The sequence below is a fragment of the Aedes aegypti genome, chromosome 3, assembly GCF_002204515.2.
Source record: "Aedes aegypti strain LVP_AGWG chromosome 3, AaegL5.0 Primary Assembly, whole genome shotgun sequence".
Taxonomy (NCBI): domain Eukaryota; kingdom Metazoa; phylum Arthropoda; class Insecta; order Diptera; family Culicidae; genus Aedes; species Aedes aegypti.
In genome coordinates, this window is record NC_035109.1 from 7,908,154 (window position 1) to 7,928,154 (window position 20,001).

A 20,001-nucleotide genomic window follows, 5' to 3' on the forward strand; every position below is an offset into this window, starting at 1 on the left:
CAGACAAAGAAGTTTGTTAAAAATAATGTTTGTTATTTTTTTTAGCGCTACTCTTTTTACCGAAATTATTCAAAATGCTACGTCCACAAGTTGGGACCCCTCCCTCCCCCTCGTCACACATCGTCACAAATTCGTAAAGACCCCCCTCCCCCCTAAAATGCTACGTCATTTATGGACGACCCCTAACAATGCATTTTGATGTTCTCTGAACTGAATATAAGTGTGAGACAAAAACGTTGTTTCGATTTTTAGGAAAATTTTGAGTTTCAAAGGAGGAATTTGGTTAGTGTGCTCTGATAGGCAGCCAATGTGTGAATATGAAACCATTGATTGGTTTCAACGTCTACCAAACGTATCCCATGGCATTCTACCCTCATCATCAACATTCCACAACATCCCATAACACCTATGGGAGGTCGTAGAGTTCTCTGCATCTTTCTTTAGTAGGTGTTCGATAAATCATTCCTTCATATTCTCCAGCAATCGCAAGGACGTGGCCAGGACTGCTCTCGAATGTTGGAGGTTGCGTAACTCTTGTCTAAGAATCAGAGTCAGAGTTAGTCCCTAATCTTTGACTTCGGTAACGGACGGGATGGGGGCAACCGTCGTACGACAGTCTAGCACTGTACCACCTACGAATTTAATGTTAATACTTACGCTAACGCTGATTCCAATTTCAGGATAATTTTGAAATCAAAATGTCTATTAAATCGAGGTATATCTGTACTCGTTGTTGTTGAAAATGTAAAAGCTATGGTTGGTCTAGTAGATAACTTCACTCAAATTCTCGGATTATTTGAAGAACGTAAATATCTGATATTTAATAAAAAGATTTCACTGATCTAATGTATCATCAATGATTCATTGTTAATAGTGTGCTATGAAGACGTGAATTAATACTTGTTCTCAAAGCATCGAGAACCAAAGAAACGTGTATGTTTAGAGAGGCATATACACTTAAAGACAGTAACTAAACATCTACATGTTGCCGACCTGAATTCTTGGTTGATTTGATAAACTTGGGACGTCCAGTAAATAAAAAACTAAATTATGCGCTAAGATTCATGAAACATAGTTGGATATTTCTTGGGTTGATAAAAACCATGACAGAATTAATTGTTCTACAGCCAACTCTCCCTTTCTTGACATTTGTTTACACACTTAAATTATTTTACGGATTCCTGTGAAGTCTCAACAACTGAACAGTTCGGTGAAATAAATTAAAGGAGTACGGTAATTTTTTACAGTATTCGGTAAAATTCACCGGAATCCGTTAAATTCCGACGAAATTATGGTGTTTCATTTCCCCGAACTGTTCAGCTGTTGAGATTACGGTGAAATTCGCCGATTTCCGGTAAAATGAGCTAAGTGTCTAAGTGTAATTTCAATAAATAATTAAAATAATAATAATAATTATGTATCTTGATATCCAGATGTATAACGATAACGATAGTAAAAGTTGGTGTTCATGGCTAACTCGATGGACCTTCAGATCACTGTTCCACTGGTTTTGTGTTCTGTAACTCGATATCTCCCTAACCCCTTCAATATCGAGTTGTGGAGAGTTGACTATAGTACATTGTTTTCTTTAGAGCCTTTGATGCTCTTGAATTTATGAAAATGAGCCACGAAAGTCATTTAAAAACTTCTAGGCTTTGATAGGCTTATTACCGTTGTCGAAGACACCATCGACGCCCTGGTTAAACTAGTAGATCTATTAATTAGAGCTTCAATTTGATTTGTAGATCCTATAATGTCAAGTATCTAATAGCATCAAATATGGCAATGCTGCACATAGACACACAAACTATGGTTGGATATTTACTGTTGAAAAGAAAACAGTAGGTGTGTTTGTAGATCTAGTAGATTATATGACCTAAACTCTTTTTTTTATAACACTTAAGCATCTCATATACAAATGGATAAATTAGTTATAACGCAGATATGCTTGAAGATAAAGTGACCAGATTTATTTTGCTCTAATCCAGGACAAATATTATAATACTTAGAATGTACCCAGAAATATCACATAGAAGGAGTTACGTTTCTATCTTTTGATACTATAGCCAAAAAGTGGGTCTTAATTTATTGATGTTTTGAGAAGGAATTTATAAGATTTTTTTTTAAATTTAAATTATGTGTAACCATTTCGTCTATTCTATTGGTGCCTTTCACCGGGCGCATATGGATCACTTTTTTGTAACTTTTTGTAAGGTTATTATGAATTAAGTTATTGTCAGCTATTTAATTAGATATAATGTAACTTTTAAGAAACATTTAACAAATTATAAATAACTTTGAAAGAAAGAAAGTTATGGTGGTGGAACTATTATCATATTGAAACATATTTTAAGATATATAGTCAGTCCTATTGATTTAATGTGGGTCCCCTGAAACTAAAAAAATAACTCCTTCTTAGAACTATGAAATAAGGGTGTCCGGCCATTTGGTCGTTTGGCCGAATGCCGTTTGGCCAAACGCCATTTGGCCGAATGCCATTTGGTCGAATTTCATTTGACCGCATTGGTCGTTTGGCCGAATGCCGTTTGGCCGAATCAAGAACAAAAAAAAAAATGATTTAATTTTTTCAACGCTGATGTGTAGGATTTATAAGTACGGCCCTAATCTACCAGTTAACTTATCGATCTATATGATGTGGTGGGTCGCTATAAGTGCTCCAAGAGAATACATAAAACTATCCGTTCATTCAGGACGAGTTTGTGAACTCACGTCAAGACAAGTTTATGGTTGGTCGTCTCTGGGCTACCAACGGTGTGCTCGGGTTTGCATAGTTTTTGATAATTTGCTAACTGTTTCTCTGTTTGTTGTGAAAAGAAGAAGCTAGACTTGTGATTGCTAGAAATTATTTTGTTCACTAATTACTATCAGAAGGATTGAAGGAAATCGATGCTACAGAAAGACGAATAAGTCCACAGCAAAAAAATCTTAAATTTACGTGACACGTAAACTTTTATGATAATCATGTAAAACGAGTTATAACTGAATATTCAACAATACATAATGTAAACTGTCTCATTGCATTCGAAAATGCTTGCAATCTTGAGAGAAACTGAAACATTTCATGATCTAACAACTACCGAAAAGCTAAACATTACATATAATTTGCAATTGGATTAGATGGACAAATTGATGTGAAGATTTGCGAAAAAGTTACACGTCTTCTCAGTGAGAATCGAACTCACGACTCCCCGATCTCTAGTTGGGGCGCGTTAACCACTACGCCATGAGAGGACTCATGAACGCAGAAGTTAACCTGAATTCGATTTCAGCTCAATAATCACGTGGTCCTCTTTCGCAAAGTGCACCTCTTTCGGAAGAATTAGATGCCCATCCAAACACAACGCTTTCTATATATATCCAATGCCTAGCCCGAGAGCGCATTGTTTTTTAGATATAGGAATAGCACACTACACTAGCCAGCAACTGCGCTGGCTGAGGTTTCTATTGTGTGGGCTTCCAATGGGTCGCGACGTTCTCAAACGACCGGTTACGGAACATGAGTCCGTTGCTCGATAAATACTTGTTTTAATTATGAATCGTGGTTTACGGCCAACCAGCCGAGTGGAAGTTTAACAACTACCGAAAAGCTAAACATTACATATAATTTGCAATTGGATTAGATGGACAAATTGATGTGAAGATTTGCGAAAAAGTTACACGTCTTCTCAGTGAGAATCGAACTCACGACTCCCCGATCTCTAGTTGGGGCGCGTTAACCACTACGCCATGAGAGGACTCATGAACGCAGAAGTTAACCTGAATTCGATTTCAGCTCAATAATCACGTGGTCCTCTTTCGCAAAGTGCACCTCTTTCGGAAGAATTAGATGCCCATCCAAACACAACGCTTTCTATATATATCCAATGCCTAGCCCGAGAGCGCATTGTTTTTTAGATATAGGAATAGCACACTACACTAGCCAGCAACTGCGCTGGCTGAGGTTTCTATTGTGTGGGCTTCCAATGGGTCGCGACGTTCTCAAACGACCGGTTACGGAACATGAGTCCGTTGCTCGATAAATACTTGTTTTAATTATGAATCGTGGTTTACGGCCAACCAGCCGAGTGGAAGTTTAACAACTACCGAAAAGCTAAACATTACATATAATTTGCAATTGGATTAGATGGACAAATTGATGTGAAGATTTGCGAAAAAGTTACACGTCTTCTCAGTGAGAATCGAACTCACGACTCCCCGATCTCTAGTTGGGGCGCGTTAACCACTACGCCATGAGAGGACTCATGAACGCAGAAGTTAACCTGAATTCGATTTCAGCTCAATAATCACGTGGTCCTCTTTCGCAAAGTGCACCTCTTTCGGAAGAATTAGATGCCCATCCAAACACAACGCTTTCTATATATATCCAATGCCTAGCCCGAGAGCGCATTGTTTTTTAGATATAGGAATAGCACACTACACTAGCCAGCAACTGCGCTGGCTGAGGTTTCTATTGTGTGGGCTTCCAATGGGTCGCGACGTTCTCAAACAATGCGCTCTCGGGCTAGGCATTGGATATATATAGAAAGCGTTGTGTTTGGATGGGCATCTAATTCTTCCGAAAGAGGTGCACTTTGCGAAAGAGGACCACGTGATTATTGAGCTGAAATCGAATTCAGGTTAACTTCTGCGTTCATGAGTCCTCTCATGGCGTAGTGGTTAACGCGCCCCAACTAGAGATCGGGGAGTCGTGAGTTCGATTCTCACTGAGAAGACGTGTAACTTTTTCGCAAATCTTCACATCAATTTGTCCATCTAATCCAATTGCAAATTATATGTAATGTTTAGCTTTTCGGTAGTTGTTAAACTTCCACTCGGCTGGTTGGCCGTAAACCACGATTCATAATTAAAACAAGTATTTATCGAGCAACGGACTCATGTTCCGTAACCGGTCGTTTGAGAACGTCGCGACCCATTGGAAGCCCACACAATAGAAACCTCAGCCAGCGCAGTTGCTGGCTAGTGTAGTGTGCTATTCCTATATCTAAAAAACAATGCGCTCTCGGGCTAGGCATTGGATATATATAGAAAGCGTTGTGTTTGGATGGGCATCTAATTCTTCCGAAAGAGGTGCACTTTGCGAAAGAGGACCACGTGATTATTGAGCTGAAATCGAATTCAGGTTAACTTCTGCGTTCATGAGTCCTCTCATGGCGTAGTGGTTAACGCGCCCCAACTAGAGATCGGGGAGTCGTGAGTTCGATTCTCACTGAGAAGACGTGTAACTTTTTCGCAAATCTTCACATCAATTTGTCCATCTAATCCAATTGCAAATTATATGTAATGTTTAGCTTTTCGGTAGTTGTTAAACTTCCACTCGGCTGGTTGGCCGTAAACCACGATTCATAATTAAAACAAGTATTTATCGAGCAACGGACTCATGTTCCGTAACCGGTCGTTTGAGAACGTCGCGACCCATTGGAAGCCCACACAATAGAAACCTCAGCCAGCGCAGTTGCTGGCTAGTGTAGTGTGCTATTCCTATATCTAAAAAACAATGCGCTCTCGGGCTAGGCATTGGATATATATAGAAAGCGTTGTGTTTGGATGGGCATCTAATTCTTCCGAAAGAGGTGCACTTTGCGAAAGAGGACCACGTGATTATTGAGCTGAAATCGAATTCAGGTTAACTTCTGCGTTCATGAGTCCTCTCATGGCGTAGTGGTTAACGCGCCCCAACTAGAGATCGGGGAGTCGTGAGTTCGATTCTCACTGAGAAGACGTGTAACTTTTTCGCAAATCTTCACATCAATTTGTCCATCTAATCCAATTGCAAATTATATGTAATGTTTAGCTTTTCGGTAGTTGTTAAACTTCCACTCGGCTGGTTGGCCGTAAACCACGATTCATAATTAAAACAAGTATTTATCGAGCAACGGACTCATGTTCCGTAACCGGTCGTTTGAGAACGTCGCGACCCATTGGAAGCCCACACAATAGAAACCTCAGCCAGCGCAGTTGCTGGCTAGTGTAGTGTGCTATTCCTATATCTAAAAAACAATGCGCTCTCGGGCTAGGCATTGGATATATATAGAAAGCGTTGTGTTTGGATGGGCATCTAATTCTTCCGAAAGAGGTGCACTTTGCGAAAGAGGACCACGTGATTATTGAGCTGAAATCGAATTCAGGTTAACTTCTGCGTTCATGAGTCCTCTCATGGCGTAGTGGTTAACGCGCCCCAACTAGAGATCGGGGAGTCGTGAGTTCGATTCTCACTGAGAAGACGTGTAACTTTTTCGCAAATCTTCACATCAATTTGTCCATCTAATCCAATTGCAAATTATATGTAATGTTTAGCTTTTCGGTAGTTGTTAAACTTCCACTCGGCTGGTTGGCCGTAAACCACGATTCATAATTAAAACAAGTATTTCATGATCTTCTATTCAACATTCGCCAATATTGCATGCTTTCTTGCATCTAGAAAGTAATATTGCAAACAAGAATGCTCGGTTTACATGATTCTACGCTGAATATTCTGTCATATATAATGCACATGGATGAATCGACGGCTTGTCATTTGATGAACATTATTTATGATTAAATTTTCAGCGCGAAAATCATGTAAACCGAGCCGTTTTGCATGCAACGTTCTTTATGAGAAGGCGTTTCGTGGTCAATATTAAGGATTTTGCTAGCAATCTTGGATATAATAGATGTGTTTGTAGGTTTTATCATTGAATAATACATGAGAAATGGCTTTGCATGATTGAAGCAAAAACTACGATACGTGTAAATCTAAGATTTTTTTGGTGTGTCGTAAACCGTTTTAATAACTGTCGAAAGCTGACTACAAACGCAATGCGAAAACCTATGCTGGCAGCTATTACTGCTAGTAGAGAAGTGCATAATTACTTACATTTATACATTTTTTCAGCATTGACTGTTCCTTGAACTAACACTAAAGAGCTGTTTATCAATGATAATTTAAGCTTCTTTCAGGATAAACTGTTCTACTGTGAAATTCCGCTTTGAAATTCATTACTAATGTATGCTAACTGTAGTTCACTATTGTTTTCAATTTCGTCCAAATGGAATTCGGCCAAATGACCCGGAACCGAAATAAGATCATTCGTTTGGATGTAGACAATTTTTTGTTTGAATGAGCAAGATTTTCGTAAATTGAAGATTTTTCTGTCAAAGGATATATTTTCAGGACTGATATTTTCAAGCATGTTGGTTAAACGTTAAATAACTGAATAGTTTCATGTGAAACTTATTGGTTAGTAAAACAGAACAGATGATCATCCTTTTGAAATGAAAAAAATCTATAAAATATTTGGACTATTAGTCTGCTTTAGATTCTCATGACTTTCTTCGTTTCTTACATTCCAATTCTAGAAATCTGAAATTCGTTCAATTTTTGTTGAAATTGTGTGGAGGTTTTCAAGAACTGAAATAATTGACTCACATTTCAAATTTTAGTACGAGTTAACATTTTACTTTGGAAGCTTTATGTTTTGTATATCTGTCTCAATATTCATAAGAAATTGTCACATATTGTATGTTCTATTGTATATTATATAATAAATTATATCAAACATTTGAAAGTGTATTTTGACATTATAATACAAGTTGGCTGTCATACAGATGATAAAATGACAACAAGTGGTCAACTGATCAAATCCGGGACGTTTTCCGGGGCGCTTCGTAATGCGGGACAAAATGCTTAAATTCGGGACTGTCCCGCACAATCCGGGACGTCTGCTCACTTTAGCTTGAAGAACATGATTCGGTTTAATGTGAATCCCTCTCGAATAAAAATATGTTTTTGCTATCTGGAAGCTTAAGACATAGCCAAATTGTTTTTGTTTATAATTTTACTGCAAGGATTACAAACTAAAAATATAATTTTGGCGAAGAAAGTGTGAACATAAATTTCGTCCAAATATAAAACCCGCTTTCAATATGACCCATCCGTCCCGAATGGGTTAAAGCGCTAGACTGAATGCTAAAATCAAATCTTCCTAATGGATGCTTTGTCCCACTCAAAATCCCATTTTTCCCACTTCTAGGTTATGAACGATAACCGAGCGGTACCATCCCATTTCTCTGTCGTTGAAATGACTGCTAAATGGTGCTGATGACATTTTTTCCCCGTTTGGCTTTTATGCCCTCTAAAACTAGACTATAGCAATAAATTGCAGAACCCTTTTGCGCCCCTTCGCCTCTGCATTCGGTCCGGATATAATCCATATCCGGCCCTAGTTTTCATGCTAGGTACCAAAAATCATCATCTCGAATCGAATGTTTGAGCCATCGTCATAGCCTAGTGGCGGCGAAATCGATTGAGAATTTATGATTATAGATGCATTGTCGTCGTCTCCCCGCTATAGCCTGCTGTGATTTGAATGAGCAGCGGACAAACAAACGGATTGCTACGATTTTTATTTCGTTTTTTTCCTTTTCTTTTCGAATGTTCTAATCTTTTTTCTCTTGCCACCCACAGCCACAAGACCTCCCACTTTCACGCAAGTTGATGACAACTTGTGTGAATCGTCAATGTTAAGTCGACATCTAGCGGCAGCTAGAGCAAAGAGGAAATATTGGGTTATGTCTTGGCTAAATCATAGAATTATGATTAGGGTGATACGTGCTATAAAAGAAATTAGTATTGAGTTTGAAAAATGCAAACTAAATCATTAAACTATTTTACGTGAATTAACAATACACTAAATAGTACCTAGAACACACTAAAAAAATTCTTCGTGTCTCATATATGGCAAAACATAATACTTTTCGAAACCTTCAAAAAATAACTTTTGAGCATTGAAAGTATTATGAAATTTGGTGATGATAATTGTTATACACATGAAGTTTTTTTATTTTGAACAGTCAATATCTCAAAAACTAGACGTGCTATAATATTTTTGAAAACGGCAGTTGATTTAGCAACTTTTAATTTAGTAAATAGCGGTATTTTGGTGCTTGAGACGCAAATGAGTTCCACAGTGTAATCATAAGTCCAATTGTCATTTTGCCATTATCACATTTAACACTGTCAACATTGATTTCATGAACCACCCTGATGAGCAAAACCTAGCAGAGACACAAACCACTATCAACACAACGCTTGCTGCGATGTTTCTTTTCATCCACCAAAATACGATACTTACATCCCACTTTCTATGGCTGAAACAAACGGAAGTAATGGCAAATCATCTCGATCATAAAAGGACGAGGAAGGGAGGGTCCATGATGATGATGATATAGCACGCAAACAATTTCAATTAATCTTTTACCCCTCTTTCTCTCTCTTGCAGCTCTCCGAGCTCGAGCAAAGGGTCATCGAAGCCGAGGAGCGGGCCGATGAAGCCGAGGACAAGGTAAGGAAACAGTTTTTACCTGATGAGTGGTTCTAAAATCTGCCAGGAAATCGTATTGGATGAGGGGGAATCAGCTATTGGGAAATCATCGTTCGAAGTCGGCACAGATTGGCAAGTGCTTTTACGGCGGGCGGTCGTTGGTTGACACGGGGTTGCGTTTGTTTTGCGGAATCAGTAACAACGTGAAAACGATGGGATCTCCCTCGGGACTCTGACTATGACGAGAATGGTAAACATTGGCGAAGAATCAAACAGAATTTTAAAAGGGAGTTCGATTTTGTCCACGCAGAGGGGTTTTTATGGAACAAAGAAGTGTTACGGATGGCTTGCTTGATTTATTCATGTCCGTTGTCATTTGAGAATTCTCTCAACTAATCCGATGATGTTTTGTAGTAAAAGTCGACACATAGGATTAAATGGTGTATTATAATCTATATCATAAGTAAAACCTCATTCTTCTTGGCATTTACGTCCCCACTGGGACAAAGCCGGCTACTCAGCGTAGTGTTCTTATGAGCACTTCCACAGTTATTAATTGAGAGCTTTCTTGGCCCAAATTGCCATTTTCGCATTCGTATATCGTGTGGCAGGTACGATGATACTTTATGCCCAGGGAAGTCAAGGAAATTTCCATTACGAAAAGATCCTGGACCGACCGGGAATCGAACCCAGACTGTAGAATTCCGCGTCTCTCCGCCTTGCTCACCACATTCGTTCTCCCCTATTGACATTCCAACCGTCAGTCAGTTGCACCCACCGACAAAGTATATGTATAAGGCAGGTACGTATCGTTGGATAAAGGTACGATGAATTACACTGTAAGAATATGTAGGAGTGCATTGCATAGCTCCTTGAGAGGTTCCGACTATAGCCAAAGGGAATATACTACACAGATACCTTCAGCATGGCTTTGCTTTGTAGCCGCGGACTCTAACCACTCGGCTAAGGAAGGCTCCTAAGTATAAATAATACCTAATAAGTATATTAACCTTTACAGTACTGGGTGCCGACATCAAAGTTTCAAAATTCTGTAACTTTGTAATCCTTTGATCGATTTTGATAACATTTTCAAGGAAATCACAAATGTCATGTTGTTGATTCAGGTATTGAAAATTTCAAATCCGACGATGAGTTTGGATTTAGGGTTCAAATTTGTTGGGATACTTAGGCTCTTTCATTATGAAAATTATGGGAAAAATGCAAGAACCTTGCCGTAAACTTTGAAAAATCAATTTAATTTAATGTTATTTGCCAGAATGTATCACCTGTTACAATTTGGAGAATATTGTGGTCGTTTCATGAACATGGTCACCGAATATCGGTTACGTTAGAAACCATTGAAAGACATTTTCAAAATATCATGTACAGATATGTTTCAAAAGGCTCAAAATTGATGATTTTCTACCCAGAAGTGGATCCACCTAATAATTCCATGGCATGAATTATTAAGTATTTATGCTCATTTTCGGACATTCGGAGATAGCTTCCGGTAGGGCTTCAAATGGCCATTTTGGAACCTCTTATGCAATTGTCGTGCGACGGCTTGAATAACTTGATTTTTCGCTTAGAATTGAATATACATCTCCTTATATGCTTCCTTTTCTGTTGCCTCACGACCCAACTGAAATAGAGCCTTATTCGGAACTTGGTGTTTTACACATTAATGACCTTAGAGCTTTATTTACAAACTAGTGGTCCCGGCAAACTTCGTCTTGCCATCAAGTAGGCTGTTGGAAAAATGTCATGAAATCTTCCATATAAAATGACAGATTAGTTTTCTCCCGTTTTTCTGACTATCCCGACAACTTTCCTAAACTTTTTCCCCGCACGAACACGGCGCATCCCCTGTCGAATACAACAGTGAAAGAATTATGCAATTCCATTCACCCGTTCTCACGCCATTTCGTGACATACAAACACGATTCCATTTTTATTTATATAATAATAAAGATTCACCATTTATCGAGATTGCATATATTTTCCATACCGCAAACAGTTGATACAATCTGCCAAGCAGATTAATTTTACAAAATTATTGAAAAGGTTTTTTGAACTTCCTCATCATTTCCATTTCGTTATACAAATATAGACCTAATTTCAAAACCTTTACTGAATTCGAAATATGCAATGCATGAATCAAAAAAAAATAACTTATTTTTCATCGAAGGATTGCGGAGTTCCTGAATTTTGAAACTTCGATGTCGGCACCCAGTGCTGTAAAGGTTAAACACACTGCAATATTTTCGAGGTCTTCGAATGTAAACCAAATTCTGTCTCCAGTTTCACAGGTTGTACAGATCCCAAACAAAGAAAAATGCCTCAAATATACAATTAGTTTATCAATCTGTACAAAGTTTGACTGAGCGTCTAATATATCCACATATTTGATGAAGAAACTTTCAAAGATTTTACATGCTACTAATCAGGCCACATCAATTGAAAAAGTCATTGATCGATCGAAGTAAGGTGGGTAGGCTCTTTTCCTGATGAAGAGATTATAAAGATTCAAATTTCACATACATCACACAGGTATATTACGACACTGAACGCCAAACATACATCACATACATACATGGGAAAATGCGGAACTCCAAACAAGGAAAAAGAGTCATGATTTCGGGAGGAACGTGTATTTTTATGTTATAAACATACACCATGACTTGAAGTCATGAAATCATGAATCTTTTTACCGTAACGCCTGCGCAGCAGTATGTTACTTTTTAAAGTTGTTGCGAAGAAAAGTGTCAATATTAATCATGAAATCATGTAGAATGTATGTTAGAACCATGAACAAAATTGATGAAAACATAAGCACCATTCATGGATATTGTTACCTGCCACTTATGATTCTTATTTTTGATAGGAAAAGTGGTAATTTCTGTCATGATATCATGAAGCAAGATTCAACATCATGAATACAGTTCATGAAAACATAAGCACTATTCATGAATGTCATTATGATTCCGATTTTGTTGCAGAAAAGTGGCAAGTTGAGTCATGAACTCATGAATCAGGATCATGGAATCATGAATTTAGTTCATGAAAACAAACATAATACATCAATCAAGGTTCCCGTTTAAATTTTCATAGATAAACAAATAAGATGAAGATTGTTATCATTCCGGCTCTTGCGTTTCGGATAAAATCGTGCCAGATTATTCTTTGGGCCACCAGCCCTTCACCCAGGGGAAACAGATTGTTAACCGCGTCACAGAAGAAGAATAAACGTACATTCCAAACCTTTATCAGTGCCTCCAAGAATGCCACATCTCTAGCAGGAACGCGTACAACCAGTGCTTAGGTTGGGTTATGGACAAAAGGTCGAAAGACAAAACGTCGAAAGGACAAAAGGTCGAAAGACAAAAGGTCGAAAGACAAAAGGTCGAAAGTAAGCAAATCACTGGGAAATTTTTCCTTCTTTGAAAAAAGATTTTCGACCTTTTGTCCCTTCTTTTTTGTTCTTCGACCTTTTGTCCTTTCGACCTTTTGTCTTCCGACCTTTTGTCATAGATTCACCGTTCTATTGAAAGACGTGGGAGATCGTATCACATCTTAACAGTGGAAATCGTCAAACAGCTTATCAAGCAAAAAATTTTGGAACATCCAACAGTCTGTAGTTGTCTCTTGGTTCGTGAAAAAAATTGGAAACTCTCGGAAATGCCGTCAAGAATTCCACCGAAATGATAGCATGTTCCGAAAAGCATGATCTCCAGTGAATCCTTTCCAAGCACACAAAAATTTTTTTTTTAATTTTTAATCATTAAATAATAATTTTTAATCACTGGAAAACACCTCCAAACGCAAAAGACGCTTTGAATAAGATGAAGAAAAAATGACAATTAGATTTGTGTACCACCCGGAGCACACAAATCCTTGAAAAATATTAATGTTTTCATGACTTGTAGTTTTTTCATTACTTTTTGTTCATGAATCCGGCAACGGACATTTTTCCGTGCAAAAGTTCTTATCATACATTGTGATTCTGGTATATTTGTGTGTAGTAGCGAAGGAATAGTTAGAGCTCTGAATCGGTTTTTAGAGAGTGTATGGCCGATCAGATTGATAGACTCTAAAAAAAAGTCGACACTTGTAGCGAAGAAATATTCAAATATCTTGTTTTATTGTAGATAAACAACAAATTAGGCGTTTTGCATTTATTCATTATGCAAAACTTAAAATACAGTTCATCAATCATTACCTGTTTGTTGAACAAATATATAAAAGTAGTGTCCCCTTCGCTATCTGGAACATAATGATACCCGTCATATTAACCTCATTTGAAACAAAAGTATGAAACGAGCTCACCAGTTGATACCCATCTTCGACTATTCAACAAAAAGCTGTCAAAACACAAAAATCCATAATAAAACACTCTTACGACGCGAAATACGAATCAACTTGCTTGGGCTATTTTTTTATATATTTGATACTTTTCCAAAAGTTTCAGACAATGATAGAATTGCGAGATTCAGGCATAAAAAAGAATTTCTCATTCAAACGTTGCTTCTCTATGTGAAGATTCAGCCACAAAAAAATAATAGCAAGATTGCGAGAACGTTACATGTCTGTTTCCTAAATCATGTTATAAGTCATGAAATTCATAAATAAGTTGGGTGATGGTATCATGACGATAAACCATGATTTCTGAAGTCACAATCATGATTATTCATAAACCACCCAGAGTAACAACATTAAGGGCTCATTCACATATTTGATAACGACATTACTAGGGGTGTTAAAAACCATTGTTTTCGTTATGAAATATGTGAATGAACGCTTTGTATCTACACGCTAAAAACCACCCACCCAATCTTTTAGTCTTCTTTACCCAAAATAAAGTATATTGATTATTCTTCCATCCCAAAATCTCTCAGTATTCTCTCTCTTTCCCACGAATGTTGTCAAAAATAGAGAGAGAGCTGCATCTTTGGCCCAATTTGGCTAAATGTCATTTTTCTCAAGCTTAAATTAAAAGAACTCAGTGTTGAGTTGAATCAACCCAACTTCAAACTAAATTTTTCTAATGGCTTAAAATGCAATCTACCTAATGCCAACCATGGAAATTAAGCCAATTTCGGGTTATTGGGTGCAACTACGGTTTTGCTTAGCTTAGCTTAGCTTAGCTTAGACTGACTGCACATATCAATGGTTGCTATTCCGTGATTGACCGAAGTCAGTGAAAATGCACAAAGAATCAACTAGAAGTTCGGCTGGGATTGGCCATAATCTTCTTCAGTGTGCATAATTCAGTGCCTTTATTTATACATGGTCAATAACGGCGCCGGCCACGTCCTTACAGTCAGGTGAGATTGGGGGAAGGACTGTTAGTGTGTAATCTTTGCTATTTGGAGACCGTGTTTGCCTCTGCATCTCCACAAAGGTTACTGGGAGGGATGTTTGTTAATGGGAAGGATCGTTGGGTCACAGGATTCACTTTGATAAGCGATTAGACCATGATAAATAATTATTTGTGAGATATAAACATGTTTATATGTAAATAAAATATTTTCATTTGATATGAACAATATCTATGTAGAGAAAAAATATGCCGACACTTGAGGTGACGAACCTTTCAAAGTTTGTTGAATAAAGTGAACCTTTTGGAAGTCTACACTTGAAGTGTCGAACCATTCAAAGTTTTTTTTAATTACAAAAAAGGTAAAAAGATGAAGGTGTTTTTAATAAAAAAAAATTTAGGCAGAAATAATTTGTGAATCAGAGTTTATGTCGACACTCACAGTGACGAACCATTCATATTTTTTTGAAAAATCATATTTACGTCTCACCGTTTTAACGATTAAAGGTGCAGTCATACATATTTTATAGATTAGAAACAATAGCATGAAACGAGCTCACCAATTGATCCGTGATCCTTGAGCAGCAACAATCCTCTTTCAGCTTCACTCGTTTGCTCAGCTATATAAAAGCACTCAGAGAAAATAGGCGCGCAACCCGTGAGGGAAAACAACTGACGACTGCTGGGGCTTTCTTGACGCACTCTATTGGGTGCAACTACGGTTTTGCGTTAAAAAACAATTCAGGTTTGAGTAGTTTCGGGTTTCCGTGAACTCATTCGTATCGATCGCCTACTCAATTAACAAGCACTTCGTCTTGTTATCTAGTAGAATTTCTGGCTCTCAATCAGAAGGTTGGTCCGTGTCCTGATTTGATTTATTTTATTTTGCCGATCATAAATGGATGCGCGAGACATAATTACATGCATTCGATTCATGATTCCGAGCAATCAATAACAAAAACATTACGCGTGTGTTACGGAAATGTAACTTATGAACAGCGATAGAAAGTGGCGAACATGGCTATGGAACCGGAACAAACACAAAACAAAATGCTCGTGAGCATCAGAGTGCTGCTTTACTCGCGGTTCCGGGTCATTTGGCCGAACGCCATTTGGCCGAATGCCGTTTGGCCGAATGCCGTTTGGCCGAACGCCATTTGGCCGAAAGGGTCATTTGGCCGAATGCCATTTGGCCGAATGCCGTTTGGCCGAAAATTGAAACAATAGGTAACGGTAACAGTTTGCATGTAATTGAAATGAATTTCAAAGTTGAATTTCGGAGATCAGCTTATTTTTGAAGAAGAATAAATCATCATTATGAGTCCAAGCAACAGTCAGAGCTGAAAGAACATCCTTAATGTAAGCAACTATTCACTTCTCTACTAGCCGCAACAGCTGCCAGTTGTGGTTTTTCTCATTGCGTTTGTAATCATTTTTTGACAATGACTAAAACGGTTTACGATTTACTCGTCCTTCTGCAGGATCGGTTTGCTTAGATTCCCCAAGAATCGTACTTAGAAAATTATTTTATGCTTCTAGCAATCAAATCGACATTTAGCTTCTTAGCCGTGAGTGTACACCGAGTCATGTGATTTACGGCTTCAAGCAAACAACGGTGCAGAGTTCAGTAATTTTGGAAGAGAATAACATCTCTAATAATCCTGGTGCTGTTTTGAATAAGTCTCTAAGAACATTTGTAATACGTTCTTAACGCCTTAATTCCAATGATTATGGAAGAACAGCTTATGGTAAAAAGAAGGAAAAATCTCATATGAAAATATAAACAACGATAATGCAAATAACTATTATATTAGTACAACTACGAAGAACTGATTTAAAGAACAGAAGTTCTTGAAAGAACAGCCTTTTGTCAAACGAATAAAAAAATCTATGAAAGCATTAGCAAATGTATTGCAAATGATCGTTAGATCAGTATAACCACAAAGAACTGCCGATGATTTAAAGAAGGTACAATTCCCAATCAAAATATAAGCGAAATATTTGAAACCAGTAGAACTCGAAAGAATAGCCTATGTTTAAAAGAAGTAAAAATTTCGGATGAAATAAATAAGGGGCCCAGATAGCCGTAGCGGTAAACGCGCAGCTATTCAGCAAGACCAAGCTGAGGGTCGTGGGTTCGAGTCCCACCGGTCGAGGATCTTTTCGGGTTGGAAATTTTCTCGACTTCCCAAAGCATAGAGTATCTTCGTACCTGTCACACGATATACGCATGCAAAAATGGTCATTGGCATAGTAAGCTCTCAGTTAATAACTGTGGAAGTGCTCATAAGAACACTAAGCAGAGAAGCAGGCTCTGTCCCAGTGGGGACGTAACGCCAGAAAGAAGAATTGGAAATTATCTTAAACTTCAGAATCCTACACATTAGTGTTGATGCAATTGGATTATTTTTTGTTAGTAATTCGGCCAAACGGCATTCGGCCAAATGGCGTTCGGCCAAACGGCGTTCGGTCAAATGGCCGGACACCTTTACTCGCATATGTCGTGCTCGCGAGTAAACGCAGCTATAGTGATTCGTGAACGTGTTCGGAGCTGTTCAGAGTCGAATGCTTTTATTTTTTTTTGTTGACAAAAAGCTCTTTCCCTTCGAGATTTGACTTGACTTTTGACTGCAGTCTAGTTGTTTACTGTCAATTTGATGGTTGATTGATTTGTCTATCAAAACCGTAATATGTGAATAAAACCTTGTTCGGTTACACGCGAACTTTTTGCTATTTTTAGTGTGTACTTCCGAGCAGACGGTTGCGAACTAACTCACACCATGCCTGTTTGCGATTCTGTCATGTTTGTTTTGCATTGGTTTATACTCGTGAGGTGCTGGTTGCGAACATTTCCACCACTGATCATGAGTCCGAATCATGGTATATTTTTATAAAATGAAAACACACTGGAATCATGATATCATGATTTCGGAATTCTGATTTCTATCCGTGTAAGATTCGCCATTCAGGCCTGGACATTAGATTTTAGCATATATCTGACGAATCTTCTGAGACCTCTTTGCAGAATTGATCATGAAGTTTGATATTTCACGTATCAAAATCGCCAAATAGTGACCAATCCCCTGGTGAACCGGATATCTGAAACAACCCGGCCAATCAAGTCATCCAAAAAAGCTTGAACCTTACTTGGTTTACAAATTTGTGAAATATGATATAAAGCAAGCTTGGCTTCCGAAGCGTTAATATAGTGGTCAATTGCACCCAGGGAACCTCCCTTTTTAACACTAGGTTTGCAAAATCACGTTGGCTTGAAAACGGGTCAACAAATTTTAACGAACCTTCCACAGTTGTTCCAGAGATATATTGAGGAATTTTTCCAGTGATTTCTTTGGTGAGTTTACAATAAATTGTTCTAGAAATAAGCGTTAGCGTTAGCGTAGTTACGGTATACTTCGTAGATTGGATACTAGCAACATTCATGTGTAATTTGATAGTTTTACTTAGACTGCTTTCAGCAACAAGGCTGGGGAGTAAACCTTGGCCCAATCTTGGACAATATTACCAAAAGCATGAATATTGCTATTCCCGGCCACGCCCATCTTTACCGTAACTTGGGATAGGGAAAGGAAATGTTGATGTAGCACTTACTTAATGAGAGGCCACCGACTCAGCGACACCCTCATAAGTGCTACGGAGGGGGAGAATGGGAAAGGTTAGACGTCAGGATTCGCCTGAAAAGCTAGCGATAGAAAAGGGCATTTGTGGTTAAGTGTTGTAAATTTATTCTTTTGAATGCCGGCAATCAAAAGAGAACCTTTTATACTGAATTTATTATTAGGCACTTGTTATGATAATTCGGGTGTTTTTTTTCTGCTCAGAAGTAAATACAAAGCAGAACCAATCCCTCTAGGGTCATTGGATCGTAAAAAAAATAAAAATAAAAAAAGCAAAAAGCGATTAAAACACTTTTTAATATACGAATAATAATAAATTGTTCCAGAAATTTTCCAAAAAATCCTTCCAGGTATTCAACCTGAATACATTTAGAAAAATGCTTTGTTCAAACATCTGAATAAATATCAGTGGAATCGCTGGAAGAATAATCTTTTGGAATTTTGTAGATGCCTTCCTGACCTAAGGTAGAGAAAGAAAGGTTTTCTAGTTCAATCATTCGTGGACTTCCTGATCGATTCTCTCGCGGAAATATTGATGATTTTTCAGAAAAAAAAATCAGAGGAGGTTGTGTACAGGACACGACCACATTACGTTAACTACGCCAAGTAATTTTCTGCATTTGAATTTTAGTCGATCGTCATAGTTGCAGCCTTCTTTAAGTTCAAACTCTAACATAATATCGTGACGGTCGCAACATTTTAGATTTGCAATTGACACCCAGTAGATTGCCGTAAGACGTAGTTAACGTCAAAAATCTTGTTCACTTTTGAAATTTTTTGATTGATTTCCTGGAGGATTTTCTCATAACCCTGCAAAATTCTCAGGGAAATCCTAGTAAAACCATTGAAGTATTTGCTGGTAGAACTTCTGGCAAAACTCAGACAGATTTGTCTGGTGGAAATGCTAGCGAAACTTTGGTGGTATTCCCAGTGTTAACCCTGAATGAACTCTTGGTAAAATTTCTTTAAAAAAGTACTCTCTAGAAAAATTACTGGTGTAATAATTAAAGAAAATACTGGTATAAGTCTCTGAAGGAATTACTGGTGGAATCTTCATAGGAAATTGCGGTCAAATCCCATCAGAAATTCATTACGGGATCCTTGGAGATCATCTTGGTGGAATTCACCGGAAAAGTATTCGTGGAGTTTTAGAAAGAATTTCTAGTGTAATCCCATTGAGAATTTCAGCTCCTAGTGTAAATCATGAAGGATCACCTGGGTGAATTTCAGATGCAATCCATATAGGAACCTCTGGTGGATTCCTTAGAGGAATGTCTGGAGGATTATTGGTTAGAATCCTTAGAGAATTTAAGAGGAATTTTTAGATGGAATCCTCAGAGGAAATCCTAACGGAATTTTCGAAGGAATTCCTGGTGGAATAACTGGAGTTCTCAGAGAAATTCCTAAAGGAATTCATTTTTTGAATCTCAGGAGAAACTCCTTATAGATTCATTGAAAGATATATTGGTGGATTCTCAAAAGTGCTGAAACATGTTTTATTTCATACGAAGAAAAATACTTCTGAGAAAGTACGAACATAACAAAGTCTACTACAGTCGACTCTCCACATCTCGATATCGAAGGGATCATCGAGATAGAGAGAGATCGAGACATAGAACATATTTTAACGAATGCTAGATTCAAAATCACTTCGTTACCAGGAAAATTAAAAACAAACAGTCGTCATTTCGCCATCGCAAATTGTTTTGAATCCCTAAAATCTAGTCTA

The 20,001-nt window shown here is 37.9% G+C and overlaps 1 protein-coding gene across 11 annotated transcripts in view; it reads left to right on the plus strand.

Annotated features, from left to right (window-relative positions):
* The window catches only part of LOC5571891 (uncharacterized protein CG43867), a 534,531-nt gene that overhangs the window by 355,940 nt on the left and 158,590 nt on the right, over nucleotides 1–20,001 (plus strand). For all 11 annotated transcript variants that reach the window (XM_021849045.1, XM_021849048.1, XM_021849052.1 and 8 more), the window contains exon 2: nucleotides 9,279–9,341. In XM_021849045.1, the coding sequence (XP_021704737.1) occupies nucleotides 9,279–9,341 (63 nt within the window). The remainder of the gene's footprint in view (nucleotides 1–9,278; nucleotides 9,342–20,001) is intronic.